General features: G+C 42.7%; 2 protein-coding genes across 5 annotated transcripts; both read right to left on the bottom strand.

Annotated features, from left to right (window-relative positions):
* Positions 1 to 728: 728 nt before the first annotated feature.
* Positions 729 to 7,379, bottom strand: LOC133536959 (UDP-glucuronosyltransferase 2B13-like). Of its 2 annotated transcripts, none has more exons than XM_061877729.1 (2): positions 7,256 to 7,379; positions 729 to 2,328 (listed from the first exon to the last, which is right to left on the bottom strand). In XM_061877729.1, exons 1-2 carry the CDS (start codon positions 7,259 to 7,261, stop codon positions 736 to 738), a joined length of 1,599 nt encoding a protein of 532 aa, XP_061733713.1. In that variant the 5' UTR covers positions 7,262 to 7,379; the 3' UTR covers positions 729 to 735. The 2 variants fall into 2 exon arrangements, with proteins under 2 accessions (XP_061733713.1, XP_061733722.1); XM_061877738.1 differs by lacking the exon at positions 7,256 to 7,379 and adding an exon at positions 2,421 to 3,550.
* Positions 2,192 to 17,130, bottom strand: chrna5 (cholinergic receptor, nicotinic, alpha 5). 3 transcript variants are annotated; one of them, XM_061877784.1, is made up of 10 exons: positions 16,829 to 17,130; positions 16,584 to 16,712; positions 15,708 to 15,794; positions 14,702 to 14,853; positions 14,576 to 14,620; positions 10,096 to 10,205; positions 8,644 to 8,821; positions 7,882 to 8,577; positions 7,256 to 7,432; positions 2,192 to 2,328 (listed from the first exon to the last, which is right to left on the bottom strand). In XM_061877784.1, exons 2-9 carry the CDS (start codon positions 16,669 to 16,671, stop codon positions 7,286 to 7,288), a joined length of 1,503 nt encoding a protein of 500 aa, XP_061733768.1. In that variant the 5' UTR covers positions 16,672 to 16,712; positions 16,829 to 17,130; the 3' UTR covers positions 2,192 to 2,328; positions 7,256 to 7,285. The 3 variants fall into 3 exon arrangements, with proteins under 3 accessions (XP_061733768.1, XP_061733761.1, XP_061733777.1); XM_061877777.1 differs by lacking the exon at positions 2,192 to 2,328 and having other exon boundaries at positions 6,811 to 7,432; XM_061877793.1 differs by lacking the exons at positions 2,192 to 2,328; positions 15,708 to 15,794 and having other exon boundaries at positions 6,819 to 7,432; positions 16,829 to 17,128.
* Between the last annotated feature and the right edge of the window lie 100 nt (positions 17,131 to 17,230).

The raw sequence follows: 17,230 nt of genomic DNA, 5'->3' as shown, positions 1-17,230 counted from the left end.
CCTAGCTATATCAAAGTGTGCACAGTTTTTGAAGATAATGTACACTTAATTGTTTATCTATTATTTCACTATGTTGATACATAGAGGTGTTGTATCAGTGGCCTTGCGGTTAGAGTGTCCGCCCAGAAATCGGTGGGTCGTGAGTTCAAAACCCGGCAAAGTCATACCGAAGACTATAAAAATGGGACCTATTACCTAGCTGCTTGGCACTCAGCATCAAGAGTTGAAATTGGGGGTTAAATCACCAAAATGATTCCCGGGCACGGCCACTGCTACTGCTCACTGCTCCTCTCACCTCCCAGGAGGTGATCAAGGGTGATGGGTCAAATGATTATTTCACCACACTTAGTGTGTGTGTGTGTGTGTGTGACAGTCTTTGGTACTTTTAACTTTTTAATTTAAGTTATGGGTGACTTTTATTTATTTTTTTAAACCGGAGTGAGGCGTGCGTATAAAAACAAAACAAAAACATTTTTGTTTGTGTGGACATAGCTCAAGAGTCCCTTTTGTCATATTTATGAGCAATCAGATCTCTAGGGCCCAGAGGAAACTTTCAGTTTTGTAGTATCAAACAAGAACTATGGAACAAATGGGTCAAACATGATCATAAACGAATTAATAGAAGAGAAGCTGGTAGCTATTATTTTAATGGTTGGGGCTTGTAACACAGTTGACAAATTAAAAGACAGTTTTATGTGTTATCAAATAGCAGAGATTATACACAGTGATTGGTCATCAATTTAAGTTTATTTTTTGTTGGTTTAGTCCATGTTTCCTCAAAAACATAAGTGGGAGAAGAATCATCAATGCTACAGTTGAAAATAAAGTAAAGAACACGTCCACAGAGTAGTAGGCGTACCAGGGCAGCTTGTAAGATTTGGTCCTCAGGTGAGCTGCACCTTTGTTTCTTATGACAAACTCGATCCAGAAGATGACGTTGTCGAGTGATGTGATTGGCTGATCTCTGTGCAGCTTGGAGAGTCTCTGCATGTTTGTCCTGTAGGATGAATTTGAAAGAACGTCCTGCAGGGCCTTCAGGAATTTGTTGTCTTTGTCCACTGAGGCTAATGTGACCAACACTGCTGCCCCTCGGTCCGTGAGACGCCTCAAATTGTCATACTGGTCGAAAAACAAAGGTATTCCCACAACGGGCACTCCGTGATACATAGCTTCCTGGACACCGTTTGTCCCGCCGTGAGCCACAAAAAGTTTCATCTTGGGATGTCCAAGGAGGTCGTTCTGTGGCACCCAGTCCACCAGAAGAGTATTGTTGCCAAGAGTTGAAGGTTTGGCACCTTTATATCTCCAGATGACCTTCTGAGGCAACTTGGCAAAAGTCGCCGCTATCTTATCGGCTAAGTCGGCAGGTAGTTCGCTTACAAAGGTTCCAAGGGACATGAAGATGACTCCATATTCTCCAGAACTTTGCATGAACTCCTCCAGGTGTTCTGGAAGAGGTTTGGCAGGTTGACACTGGAATCCTCCAATATAGATGACGTTGGGCATGGTGGGGCGAGGAAACTCGAACACATAATCTACTCTCATGAGCCAAAGGTCTGCTGCTTGTACTAAGTCATTGTAATCAACCTTTGAGTCCAAGAATTCAGTGCAAACTGCTTGATAATGGGGATAGATAAAAAATGCAAACTGAGCCTTCCAAAGGCTAAAGAAGACAAGATTCTTTACCCTCTCAAAGAAAGTCATTTTATCAGACAACCCAGAGCCGGTCATGGGAATGTAAGACAAAGGAGACGGTGCAATTAACAGATGTCCCTCCCCACTTGTCACCCAGCGCACATTGTAGACTAAAGGTAGCTTTAGCGCATGAGCCAAGATGATACCTGCACCCCCCGCTGGGTCAGTAAGGACCAAGTCATACTGATGCTCCTTCAGACGGGCCATTAAATCTTCATCTTTTAGTAAATTTCTCGCCATTTCGCTCATGAGGGCATGCAAGCTAAAACCCACCTGGAACGACTCAACCGTCAGACTAGCAAACATCATAACAGAGCTCTGTCCCCTCTCGATTGCTAAAATCTTTGCCAGGATTGGGTTGACAAAGTCACTGTCAAGCCCTTTGCTGCCCGATACAGTGATGGAGTTGTAGTGCAGTAAGTTCTCCTTGATGTACCAGCTTGTGTTGGTGCGAATCACATCAACAGAGTGTCCTTGAGCATAGAGAGCTCTGATCATGATGTCCATATTAACCCAGTGGCTGCCCTCGAAAGGGACTACTAAAATCTTGCCACCCTCGCAAGCTCTCCATGACGACAACAGAGCAATGCATAATAGGAGGAACACTGAGCTTCCACGCAGAGGCATTTTAACCTAAACACACAAGTAAAGAGATTTAGCTAGATCAATCAAGTCCATTACATGTTCCTATGGTTGCATTTCCAAGAAACACATTCATGACATACCTTATCGAGGTAAAGCAGCTGCGATCACTCATTCAGTATTGTATTCTTCAGTCACAGGGGTACAATACGGAGCGGACACATAACTTCAAAGCCCAGCAAGGCTTACATAACCGTGTGTGTGCTATATTGATAACCTTTTGATCACTGTGGTCTCTTTAACCCTTTCTCCACTATGACTGTTTCACAGCTGATTCAGAGTAGGTTTTTAGATCATTTCTTCAATTGGTGATTTTTCTGATTTCTGTTGAGGTTGCTCATGATAGTGTTTTATTGGAAGTGTTTTCCATCCAGAGCCTCTTTTCTCTTTGACTTCCCATTTTTATGATAAGTGTAATAAAAAAAAATTCCATTCGATCATATACTTTAAAATATTAACTGAGTTCAGCTCTGTGTTTATTGAACAATAAAATGATGGTGGACTGACTAAAGTTCAGTGTTTTTTTTAGTGTTCTTTGTGCGGATTACAATAACGTGTCTTGGTGCCGGTGTGTCCCAAACGCAGCCCAGGGGGCATTTACTGAAAGATTTGTTGGCCCACAGCATATTGTGTAGAAAAAAACAACAACAGTAAAAAATGAAAAAATACCATAAAACAAAAAGCTGAACTTTTGATACAATAAATGTTAAATGTTATTATTTATGGAGTACATTGTGGATAAATGATAAATAAATGATAAATGGGTTGTACTTGTATAGCGCTTTTCTACCGACAAGGTAATCAAAGCGCTTTGACATTACTTCCACATTTACCCATTCACACAATGATGGAGGGAGCTGCCATGCAAGGCGCTAACCAGCACCCGTCAGGAGCAAGGGTGAAGTGTCTTGCTCTGGACACAACAGACGTGACGAGGTTGGTACTAGGTGGGGATTGAACCAGGGACCCTCGGGTTGCGCACGGCCACTCTTCCACTGCGCCACGCCGTGAACAAAAGTGTTAGCAATTGCTATGTAATGGAAAAGGGGTCAGAATAAATAAGCTCTTCTTCTTAAATAAATAAATGATAAATGGGTTGTACTTGTATAGCGCTTTTCTACCTTCAAGGTACTCAAAGCGCTTTGACACTACTTCCACATTTACCCATTCACACACTGATGGAAGGAGCTGCCATGCAAGGCGCCAACCAGCACCCATCAGGAGCAAGGGTGAAGTGTCTTGTTCAGGACACAACGGACGTGACGAGGTTGGTACTAGGTGGGATTTGAACCCGGGACCCTCGGGTTGCGCACGGCCACTCTTCCACTGCTATTCCTTTTCAAACATGTTGAAAAGAGATACTGGAAATTGTGATGTATCATGTTCTAATTGTATGCATGTATGTTTGAAATAATATATATGTTTTTAAATTATATTAACTAAATATTAATTAATTTAAAAAAATTACAACAAGAATGAACTCGGACTGCTACCTTACTGTGTTGGAGGAGTTTGCGTTTCCTAGGAGCTATGTTGTCCGGGGCTTCTATGACCCTGATCGGGTCTCCCATGACAAACAGTTCCTAGGTGAGGAACCAGACAACGAGCAGCTAAAAGATTTTTATGAATAATCAAAATCAAGGACCAAGGTTTCCCTTGCCCACCTGTGGGTCACCATGGCCCCCCTCTGGAGCCAGGCCACAGGTGGGGCTTGATGAAGAGCGCCTGTTGGCCGGAACTGCCCCCATTGGGCCCAGCCAGGCACAGCCCGAAGAGGCTACGTGGGTCCCCCCCTAAAAAAGGGCTACCCACCCATAGGATCGGGCATAGAAGTCGGATGCTCTGTGAGTTGGGTGGAAGTAGAAGGCTGGGGCCTTGGCGGTCATATTCTCGGCTACAGAAGCTAGCTCTTGGGACATGGAACGTCACCTCACTGGGGGGGAAAGGAGTCTAAGCTGGTGCACAAGGTCGAGAAGTTCCGGCTGGATCTAGTCGGTCTCACTTTGACGCACAGCAAGAGCTCTGGAACCAGTCCTCTTGAGATGGGATGGATTCTCTTCCACTGTGGCGTTGCCAGCAGTGAGAGGCAACAGCGAATATGGCAATACTTGTTGCCCCGCGGCTCAGAGCCTGCACGTTGGAGTTTAACCCGGTGGACGAAAGGGTAGCTTCCGTCCGCCTCCGGGGGGAAAAGGTTCTGACTGGTGTTTGTGCTTGCTCACTAAACAGCAGTTCAGAGTATCCGCCCTTTTTGGAGTCCCAAGAAGGAGTACTGGAGAGTGCTCCTTCTGGTGATTCTCTTGTTTTACTGGAGGACTTCATCGCTCACATTGGCAACGACAAAGACCTGGAGAGGCGTGATTGGGAGAAACGGCTGCCCTGATCTGAACCAGAGTGCCCATCCATCCATCCATTTGCTACTGCTTATTCCCTTTTGGGTCGCGGGGGCGCTGGTGCCTATCTCAGCTACAATTGGGCGGAAGGCGGTTTACACCCTGGACAAGTCGCCACCTCATGGCAGGGCCAACACAGATAGACAATATTCACATTCATACACAAGGGCCAATTTAGTGTTGCCAATCAACCGATCCCCAGGTGCATGTCATTGGAAATGGGAGGAACCGGGAGAACCCGGAGGGAACCCACGCATTCACGGGGAGGACATGCAAACTCTACACAGAAAGATCCCGAGCCCGGGATTGAACCCCAGACTACTCAGGACCTTCGTATTGTGAGGCAGTTGCACTAACCCCTTTGCCACCGTGAAGCCCTGAACCAGAGTGGGGCGGTACAGCTCGATTGGTAGAGCGGCCGTGACAGCAACTTGAGGGTTCCAAGTTCGATCCCTGCTTCTGCCTGCCTAGTTACTGCTGTTGTGTCCTTGGGCAAGACACTTTACCCACCTGCTCCCAGTGCCACCCACACTGGTTTAAATGGAACTTAGATATTGGGTTTCACTATGAAAAGCGCTTTGAGTCACTAGAGAAAAGCGTTATATAAATATAATTCACTTCACTTCACTTTTGTTATTAGACTTTTGTGCTTGTCACAAATTGTCCATAACAAACACCATGTTCAAACATAAGGGTGTCCATATGTGCACTTGGCACCAGGACACCAGAGACTGCAGTTTGATGATTGATTTTGTCATCTGATTTGCGGTTTCATGTTTTGGACACTCAGGTGAAGAGAGGGGCAGAGCTTTCAATCGATTAACCCCTTGCTGGTAAGTTGACTCCAGTGGTGAGGGAGAATGTTGGAAAGACCTGGCAGGCCCATCGCATAGTGAAGGTATGCTGGGAACATCTGGCAGAGTTTCCCGTCAGAGAGTTTCAATTCCCACTTCCGGGAGAGCTTCGGACATATTACTAAGAAAGGTGCTGGATACTGAGTCGGAGTGGACCATGTTCCGTGACTCCATTGTCGAGGTTGCCGATAGGAGCTGTGGCCGCAAGGTGGTCGATGCCTGACGTGGCAGTAATCCCAGAACCGACTGGTGGACACCAATGGTGAGGGATGCTGACAAGCTGAAGGAGTTCTATCGGGTCCTTTTGGCAGGCCAAGCGGTGTACGGCTTTGGCGGTTGCAGAGGCAAAAACTCGGACATGGGAGGAGTTCGGGGATTGTGTAGACTGTGTGCTGCTGACGTCGACTGGGATGTTGTGGATTGGTGGAGGGAATACTTTGAAGACCTCCTCTATCCCACCTATACATCTTCCAATCAGGAAGCAGTGCCTGGGGACTCTGTGTTGGGCTCTCCTGTTTTTGGGGCTGAGGTGGCCGAGGTAGTGAAAAAGCTCCTCAGGTGTACAGGAGAGGAGGCTATGCCAGATTGTCAAACCTCGGATTCAGAAGGAGCAGTGTGGTTTTTGTCCTAGTCGTTGAACTGTGGACCAACTCTAACCTCTCGGCAGGATCCTTGAGCGTGCCTGGATGTTTGCCCAAACAGTCTACATGTGTTTTGTGGACTTGGAGAAGGCATTCAACCATGTCCCTCGGGAAGTCCAGTGGCGGCTGCTCAGAGAGTATGGGGTTTCGGACTGACTGATTGTGGCAGTCTGCTCTCTGTATGATCAGTGTCAGAACTTGGCCCACATTGCCCGCAGTAAGTCAGACTCGTTTACAGTGAAGGTTGGACTCCGCCTGTCACTGATTCTGTTTACAACTTTAACATAATTCTTGACACACTATGTTATGCAGTTATACAATTATAATATCATTGTTATTATGGTATTCTTATAGGAGGGGGCTATTGTACGGAAAACTAGCTTTAAAAATGTAAGAAAAAATATTTAATTAAATTTACATTTTGTTACTAATAATTAATTATATTATACTTTGTCACTGATAACACAAATCTGACAAAGTTATGTCTTTAAAAACATTTGACTGTTTTTTGTTTTTTTTATATTCAAAATGGCCCCTGCATACACTGACTTTTCAGTATGCCGCCCGCGGAGAAAAAAGTTTGAACACCCACTGTTTTAGAGTGTCCACTAGTGTGAATGTCTCTTTATTGAGTGTTCCAGTTGCTTCAAGAAACATGTTTATACTTGCTGCACAATGCGGACTTGTGATTAACTGCATGCTCATGGCTGCACACTCACCCGATTTTGTTGCCTGTAGGGAGGGGATTATCTTAATGATGAATAGAAATGTAAAACCTGAGGCTTGTTTTTGTAAGACCTCAGGGTATTCTTTTGCTTTCTCATTCACAGAAAGTATGCATCAAAACATGCTTGTGTTGTGGTTTACCTTTTAATGTAGGACTGAAATTACTTTAGTTACATTATTGTTTTAAAGTTTTTCTATATGATGTCCATTGTATAGTATTTTAAAATAGGATAAATGAATACACAAATTGTTTATGGGAGATTTTCTTATCAAAATGTGGACCTTAGCTGCTGATACGCCTCACCTCCATATCAGGTAACCTTCAGAGGGTACCTCAGACATAGTTAGGGACGATGATGCTGGCCCATTTGTAGATAACCGGGATGAATAGGAAAGCTGATCCCAGGATGGACACTAGCAAGAACGCCCACAGAAATATTCGATCCAGAACCTGGGCGACAAACTTCCAGTCCTGTACCACCTGGGTCAAAAAAAAAAAGGGAAACAAAAAATTAAGTAAATAACCACTAATTGTTTGTCAGCGTAGATTATTTTCATGTTAGATCTGTAACAGTGATGCCTTTTATACATAAAATATTTAACTGTGAACTTATGAAAAGTGACATTACATCCTGCATTACAATATTAAGATGCATACATCAGTGGCAGCGTTTGGAATTTGGACTGTTTTAAATACAACAAGGTGGGAAAGGTGAGAGTAAAACTTAACATGATCCTGGTCTGGATTTTTTTTTCTTTTTCTTTTCACACGTGTCATCCAACCTCTGTTTTGGCTCCTATACTACCTCTGGGGGCAAAAAATTTCCAAAACGACTTCAAAACTAAGCCAAATGAGTCATTTAATGACCTTAAACAGGTTACTTTGTATAAATAAGGAGAAAATGATGTAGCTCAAAGTAACAGACTCACCTCCCTGACCTTATTTTCCTTCACCACATGCATTGTTATGTAGCGAATAGAATCCAGTGCAGCTTGGATGTTGTGCCTGGTATGGGAGAGAGAGTTGACCTCAGCTGCAGAGTCCTTTATCATTCCCATTCCCAGGGTTCGTCCAGTTCGTGTTGCTTCCGCCGTGCCGTAGCGGTCCACATGGCTGCGCATGCACAGAACCTTCGGCAGCTGATGCAGGAAAATCTTCCTGACCCAGGGCGCCATGCCGTGATGTGTTGATGACGAGCGATGGTGGACGTTAATGGCAAAGACGGTGATGACGATGGAGAGCGTTACAAAGATCATGGTGAAGACTAAGTACTCGCCGATGAGCGGGATAGCTTTGGAGGAGGAGGGGATGATTTCCTCGATGACCAACAGGAAGACGGTGAGCGACACCAGCACGGAGGTGCAGAGGGAGATCTTCTCGCCGCAGTTGGAGGGTAGATAGAATACGAGGATTGTAAGGAAGGACAGACCAATGCAAGGGATGATGAGGAAGAGGGTGTAGAAAAGAGGCAGCCTGCGGATGATGAAGAAATAGGTAATGGTGGGATATGAAGCGCTGCCATCCATCCTTATACCGCGGCTGCCCGTGGCCTTCACAATCTCCCACTCGCCATTGTCAAAATAGTCCTGCCTGTCTACATGGAAGTCCTCCAAAATGATGTCCACCTGTTAAATAAAGAGTAAAGTCATGTTGTGCTCAGGACTGATCGTCATTGATGCAATGCCAACAACCTGTGACCCATCGTAGGTCCACGAGCCAAATTTCATGGAACAGTTCTGCAGGTCAAACGGGAAGAAGGTGACGTCGATGGCGCACGCTGATTTGTAATTAGCAGGTGGTGTCCACGTTATGGTTCCGTCGTATTTGACCACCACTTTGGTGACAGTACCCTCGAAACGACCATCCGAACTGTACGAAGAAATGCATCAACTGATGACTTTCAAAAATAAAAGTTGTGTCTCGTCGTTTCCTTACACATTTGCACAATACGTGTTAAAGGCCTACTGAAACCCACTACTACAGACTACGCAGTGTGATAGTTTATACATCAATGATGAAATATTACCATTGGAACACAAGCCAATACGGCCGGTTTAGTTTACTAAATTACAATTTTAAATTTCCCGCGGAGTTTCTTGTTGAAAATGTCGCGGAATGATGACGTGTATGATGACGCGTGCGCGTGACGTTATTGGTTGGAGGGGACATATCAGCCCAGCACCACTTACGGCTAAAAGTCGTCTATTTTCATCGCATAATTACACAGTAATTTGGACATCTGTGTTGCTGAATCTTTTGCAATTTGTTCAATTAATAATGGAGACTGTAAAGAATAATGCTGTTGGTGGAAAGCGGTGGATTGCAGCTGCCTCGAGCGTTTCTTTGTTTTTTGTGAAGCTTTAACACAGAGCGGTCAGGGGAACATGTTTTCTACGTCAACCAGCAAGTTTTTGGAAGGGAAAATTGTGATTTTAAATCGTCTCTTACCGGAGACTTCAGTGGATTATGGGACTTCCTCCTGCAGCTCAAAAAGGCAGCTGTGATCTTGGCTCCTCCATCGGCTTCTCTGAGAGACACTGGCGTTCACTGCAGCCATCCGATTTTCAGGTATGTCTTTACAATCTCACTAAAACACTATTAAAACAATAAGCAGATAAGGGATCTTCCAGAATTATCCTAGTAAATGTGTCCAATTACATCTGAAACGATCCCACTGCCGCCGCCTGGAGCCGTCGCCTTTTCTTTTTTTGTGCTTCACTCTTACTTTCCTTATTCACAAATCTTTCATCCTCGCTCAAATTAATGGGGAAATTGTCGCTTTCTCGGTCCGAATAGCTCTTGCTGCTGGAGGCTCACCTTATAAACAATGTGAGGATGTGAGGTGCCCTCACACCAGTGTCGCCACGGGCATATCGTCTGCTATTTCCGGTAAAGGCAGGGCTTTTTTATTAGCGACCAAAAGTTGCAAACTTTATCGTCGATGTTCTCTACTAAATCCTTTCAGCAAAAATATGGCAATATCGCGAAATGATCAAGTATGACACATAGAATGGACCTGCTGTCCCCGTTTGAATAAGAAAATCTCATTTCAGTAGGCCTTTAAGACGTAACTATAAATCAATTAATTGATCAATCAAGATAATTTTATGCAAGTATAAAATTGATTCATAATACCCACTTACTTATCATACAGTACAACATCTGGGAGCCATATCCTGTCGGAGGGCACTCGTATCGCTGTGATGCCCAAATAGTCATCAGGGTCCCATCTTAGCTTCATGTCAGTCCACTCCTGCATGGAAAATTAACAACATATCTATATTTTAAATGTAAAAAAAAAAAAATTGGACTTTGCTCTAAAAGCAAACATAAGCAAACATCAGTCACTGTTGAACATCTGCCAAACATTTAAATGATAATATGCCAACAACCTGGCACAGCTTGAGTAAATACATATGGGACAAAAATGACAAACATTTACAAAACAGCTTATTAAGGTGAAATAATTATCAATGTATCCTTTTCCATGTGTGTGCAACATAATTCATTGTAGTGGAGGGGGCAGCTGTTCTGTCTTTCTTCCTATGATACATGTCACAAAGGATCATGAATGAAGCCTGCAATAGTGGGGAGGAGACTGGTGGGAGTGGAAGCAGACATAGAGCTGAGAGGACTCAATGAGAAGTATCAGGTAAATGTCACCACTCATAATATACTGGGATGCGTGGTAGTCCATGCATGGTCTACTGTATGTCATGCATTTGATAGGGGGTTTGCATAGAGACTTCCAGCAGATGCTGTAGCTCTGACAGAGAGGACCATTGGGTTCTCAGTCACCTCCCTGACTAGACTAAGATGAATGCAGCAATGTACAGAGACATGCTGAATGAAAAAACACCACTTTCCATCCAACCTGATGGAGCTTGAGAGGTGCTGCAAAGAGGAATGGGCAAAACTGCAAAAGGTCTGCCAAACTTGTGGCATCGTAATTGCTGCCAAAGGTAAAAAGTATTGAGCAAAGGCTGTGAATACATACAAATAAGGGATTTTTTTTTTTTTTTAGTTTTATTAATATTCTTCCCCCAATAAAACAAAAAAAAACCTGTTCGCATTGAATTTTGAGATCGCGCTGTGAATACTTTCCGGATGCACTGTGAGTGGGTGTTACAATATGTGCTAAGATTTGTTCGAAAACAAGCCTAAAATTACTACTGTGTTTATTTTAGGTGGAATTTTACCTGTAGACATTATTAAAGTTGGTATGGCATAGTATTTTTAGTGTCCAGAATTATGAAATAAATGCTATTGTATAGGCTCCAGCAGCCCCCGTGACCCCTAACGGGACAAGGATGGATGGATGGATGTTGTCAGCAATAAATGGTAACTGAGGAAGGGTCAGTCATTTAGTGTATGCGACAGTAAGCAGGGGAGGGGAGTAGTGAAGACATTATTACCATACTGGCCAATATCTGCTTAAAGTTGGAATAAGATGGCGATCAATTGCTAGTAGTATGGGTAATGATTGACATGAAAACTGGCCAATGTCTGCTTCAAAGGTGACTGACACACTGACTAATCACTTGTACATTGTATAATGATTGACATGTGGACTGGCCAATGTCTGCAGGAAGTGGGAGTGTCCCACTGATCAATCCCTGGTAAAACTAGGGCTGGGCGAAATATCAAGTTTTTAGGATATATCGATATAGCTTTAAACAAGATATGAATTAAGAAAATATCGTAATATCAATATAATTTATTCCACGTTAAATTGACCAAACACCGCTTATTTGTTGTCTTCCTAGATTTTCCCTTGCTCCCCACTCCCTCTCAACACTCCTTGGCCTACTAACCCCCACCCCTTCCTCCTTCCAAGACATGTTTGCACGTATAAGAACATCCATGGTTGGTTGGTTGTTTACTATGATGAGTCACGATTGGTTAAGACTATTATTATTATTATTATTATTTTACAAACCCCGTTTTCATGAGTGTGGAAATTATGTTGGATGTAAATATAAACGGAATACAATGATTTGCAAATCATTTTCAACCCATATTCAGTTGAATATGCTAAAAAGACAACATATTTGATGTTAAAACTGATAAAAAAAAATGTATTTTTTTTTTGCAAATAAGTCATTTTAGAATTTGATGCCAGCAACATGTGACAAAGAAGTTGGGAAAGGTGGCAATAAATACTGATAAAGTTGAGGAATGCTCATCTAACAGTTATTTGGAACATCCCACAGGTGTGCAGGCTAATCGGGAACAGGTGGGTGCCATGATTGGGTATATAAGCAGCTTCCATCAAATGCTCAGTAATTCACAAACAAGGATGGGGCGAGGGTCACCAATTTGTAAGCAAATTGTCGAACAGTTTTAGAACAACATTTCTTAACGAGCTATTGCAAGGAATTTAAGGATTTTACCACCTACGGTCCGTAAAATCATCAAAAGGTTCAGAGAATCTGGAGAAATCACTGCACGTAAGCGATGATATTACTGACCTTTGACCCCTGAGGCGGTACTGCATCAAAAACAGCTATAAGTGTGTAAGTGATATCACCACATGGGTTCACGAAAACTTCATAAAACCACTGTCAGTAACTACAGTTGGTTGCTACATTTGTAAGTGCAAGTTAAAACTCTACTATGCAAAGCCAAACCCATTTATCAACAGCACCCAGAATCGCCGCCCGCTTCGCTGGGCCTGAGCTCATCTAAGATGGACTAATGCAAAGTGGAAAAGTGTCCTGTGGCCTGATGAGTCCACATTTCCAACTTTATTTGAAAACTGTGGACGTGGTGTCCTCCGGAACAAAGAGGAAAATAACTATCCGGATTGTTATAGGCGCAAAGTTCAAAAGCCAGCATCTGTGATGGTATGGGGGTGTATTAGTGCCCAAGGCATGGGTAACTTACACATTTGTGAAGGCACCATTAATGCTGAAAGGTATATACAGGTTTTAGAGCAACATATGTTGTCATCCAAGCAATGTTATCATGGACCCCCCGGCTATTTTAAGCAAGAAAATGCCACGCCACGTGGCAGCATGGCTTTGTAGTAAAAGAGTGTAGGTACTTTCCTGGCCCGCCTGCAGTCCAGACCTGTCTCTCATCGAAAATGTGTGGCGCATTATGAAGCGTAAAATACAACAGCGGAGACCCTGGACTGTTGAACAACTGAAGCTCTACATAAAACAAGAATGGGAAAAAATTCAACTTTCAAAGCTTCAACAATACGTTTCCTCAGTTCCCAAACGTTTATTGAGTGTTGTTTAAAGAAAAGGTGATGTAACACAGTGGTGAACATGTCCTTTACCAACTACTCTGGCACGTGTCGCAGCCATGAAATTCTAAGTTAATTATTATTTGCAAAAAAAAAAAACAATAATAATGAGTTTGAAACTCAAATATCTCGTCTTTGTAGTGCATTCAACTGAATATGGTTTGAAAATGATTTGCAATTCATTGTATTCTGTTTACATTTACATCTAACACAATCTTCCAACTCATATGGAAACGGGGTTTGTATTTTTTTTGTCCTGTCCAGCTTCTCAGGCAAATCATATAGTTGATGTAGATGCCCATATCTGCGGTTCGGATTTACTTTCCAAAAGAGAAGTGTAGGATACCTGTATTTGACTTTATTAAATGTATTTATATTATCATTTGGTTAAAATTAAATTAATCTTAACCAAATAATTGGTTAAGATTAAGATTAATCTTAACCAAATGATTGGTTAAGATTAGAGCAGACCATTAGGGACACGCCAATCAAAGGCAGGATAGGGCGGGTCATGAAACCAGGAAGGGAAATCACAACAGACATCCCAAATGACGACAAGAGAGTTGCAGAAGAGAAAAGGAAATTTTCAAGCGAGCGATTTATATATTTAAAAAAACTAGGGGAAGATGGCAGAGGGATTGTCTTGTTTAGATTTTTCCTTTAGCAATGTAGACAACGTCCAGGAAACCCACAATGTGTCTAATTGGCAACATTTGGTCAAATGTCTGGATAAAACATTCATTTGAGTTGTTTACCATGTAAGCCCAAATCAAAACGGTTCTCGATTTGCCATTTCGCACGAGAAATGCTGCCAAAAGTGTATGCCAAAATGAGGAAGATCATAGCCGCACAATTAAGTGAAGTCACTGACTTGGCGCTGACCAGTACCGTACGTGTGAGACAGTCCATTACGTCGTCAAAATTTTAATTAACAAGTGCTTGCCTGCAAATTTATTTTTTATCTGAGCTTTATACATTTTGTATCATTTGCACAGCTATCTTATTTATTATACGTAGGAAGAATATGTTTCTATTTTATTTAAGTTATGTAATTTTGTGTTACTTAAACAGTTTATTTTCTGTGCTGTTGATAGCCACCTTGACTTACTGGTTTAATAAAAGTGCCACTGACTGTTTACAGTACAGTTGTCGTTCACTTCAATTTCAGTGAATCCTGAAAATATATCGAGATATATATCGAATATCGAGTTTAAGTAAAAAATATATCAAGATATACTTTTTCGTCCATATCGCCCAGCCCTAAGTCAAACTACATCACGCCGGTCATAAGCCATAGTATCAATGTCAGCATGAAGTAGGCGTGACATGATGACACATCACTGAAACAATGTGTAATAGTAGCTACTTGCCTGTTTCATCCACACATTAGTAGTCATCAGCTGGTTCTTTTCATCCTGGATGGTAGATGCACACACATGCTTTATTTTGAAGAACGCCATTCATGCTATTCACATTAACACAATGTTAAGTCTCACCACATCCACTAGCAGGGAGATGGCCAGACCAAACTTCACGCATATGGTCTGATTCAGATATTCCACGGGGCGAACCCATTTCTGGTAGTTCTCAAAGAGGTATTTGAACAGCTTATCTTCTGCTTTTACATAGGAGGAAAGTTTGGGAACACCTGAGGAAGACAAAAGGATGAAATAAGATGCAATTGCACATTCACATTGACCCAGTTTGGCTATCTGCATGGAAACCTGAAAATTAAAATCAATAACAACCGAAAACAATCTGTCACCATGACGACAGTCTTTCATTTTATGATATATTTCAGCAACATAGCTTTAAGCTCCATAGGTTTGGAGGTCCCAGCCACTCTCTGAGGGAAGTATCACTGTGTCATAATATGAAACCTTCTTTATGAAGCAAATAAACTGCATTTTGAACTCTTGCTAATGTCTTCAAAACTCAAATTATGGACAGCAAATATGGTTGGTGATGTACCGTAGAAACACATTTCTGTTGTCTGGCATCAATGGATGTGAACAAGGCTGCAACAGGGCCCCTTACCAATTATGGGCTGTGTTATCCACCAATTCATCATCTTTCCAAGCTCCCCCTCCTTATTAGCGCCATTCTGCCTTGCAGCGCTGCAGAGAAATCGATGTTGGCCAGAGGCAGCCAGAGGGTGATCTCACTGCAGTCCAGCTTAATGGTGACATATTGCTAGTAGCAGCCAAATGTACATTAACATTGATCCAATTTCTGAGGTCCATAAAGCAACAAACCTTAGCCGGTCACGTGAAATTTTAGCTTTAAAACATGATCGGGCCTTACAAAATATCAGGGACTTTAATATGTAAAGTTTTGCCTTTGTTATTACTGATAGCAAAATGCGTAGCTATTTAACACATGTAAACACTGCATTGACCTTTACAGTAGAATTTCAAGAGCATTCGGGAGTTTGAATCTCGAATACTGCAATACACCCAATTTCCTTGGAACAAGTTTCAAGAAGACTAGACATTGTCTTACGCTGTAATTGGGGTCTTACAAATAGCATATGCACATCAACAGGTGGCGCCAAACGACTTCTCCAGAAGCGAGTCAAAGCTTTTTTTCCTGTCATTCACACACACACACACACACACACACACACACACACACACACACCAGTGACTTGGAAAGATGCATCAACATAAAGACCCACTTAAAAAAGTGTGCTTAAATATCGAGTAAGTTAGCAAATGAAATAGGAGTTTTGATGGAAATTTTTAGATACAGTAATGGTAATCAATGATCAATGAACCAGAAGCTCATCAAATAATTTAGTATAGAGAACATGATTTATGTTGTATTTCGAAATCTTTTTCAAAAATAGAATTGGCAACACTAAATTGGCCCAAGTGTGAGAATATGAGTGTGAATGTTGTTTGACTGTCTGATGAGGTGGCAACTTGTCCAGGGTGTACGTCACCTTCCGCCCATATGCAGCTGGGATAGGCTCCAGCCACCCCAAGAGGGACAAATGGTAGGAAATGCACGGATGGATGGTTCTTAAAAAAGAGGTGTTGTCGTGGAAAAAAACGTTATTTTTTTACTATATGATGAAATACCGTATAATACCTATATTTAGTTTTAACATGCCTGTTCCCCTTTATTGTGTTAAATGTTTTGATCTTTTTAGATCAGTTCTGCTGATGTTTTATCTTCAGAATTGCAAGGTGGTCCAAAACTAGTTCTCCATATATATATCTCCATATTCAGCACAGGGTACCCACCCATGTGCGAGATTCTCTAAGACCATGTCGGTTGAATCAAACCAAGGTTGTTATTAGCAATATCTTTATGACGTGGCTGTTTTTTGTATATAGGCCAATGTCATGAGGCTACTATGGTGGAGTAACTTACGCAGTGAGTGGCACAGGTGGCAACAACGCAGCAGCGGCAACAGCAGCAGCAGTGCGAGAGAAGCGGCTGCCCCCCCAGCTCTCGGCATCGCATCACCACGCAGCAAAGGGTCCCTCGGGCATCACAAAGCTGGAAGACATTTTATCGTATTGCTTTGGGCTTCCTGTATACTGAGCTAAATCACCATGTTGACCATAATAATAAACTCTGTTTTAATCCACCACAAAACCTTTGTGTGCACTTACCTGCTTTGAGTGTCGTCCATCCAGAGAAGTGATGCTCGCAGATGCTGGCGTCGCTCTCTCCTCCTGCCTGTGACAAATAGCCTCCTCCTCCTCCTCGCCTCTGGAAAGACCTGCCCCGTTTTCTCCACCCCCGCGAAAGCCCTCCATTGTAGCTACATGCAGTTCTTGAGGTCAAACATCGCAAGAGAGGATGCTCTCCTCCTTCCGCTCAATCAGCATCCTCCCTCCAGCATCTCAACAAGACAAAGGGCAATCTTACCAATAACAGTCTCCTCCTCCTCCTTCTCCTTCTCCTCCTCACTATTTCAACAGCATTTAGGTTGCAGGCATCCATCCATCAATTTTCTACCGCTTGTCCCTTTCAGGGTCGCGGGGGGGTGCTGGAGCCTATCTCAACTGCTT

This window comes from Nerophis ophidion, linkage group LG02 (assembly GCF_033978795.1).
Source record: "Nerophis ophidion isolate RoL-2023_Sa linkage group LG02, RoL_Noph_v1.0, whole genome shotgun sequence".
NCBI classification, from domain to species: Eukaryota; Metazoa; Chordata; class Actinopteri; order Syngnathiformes; family Syngnathidae; genus Nerophis; species Nerophis ophidion.
The sequence above is the reverse complement of the archived record's forward strand: the minus strand, read 5'-3'. Positions and strand labels throughout refer to the sequence as shown.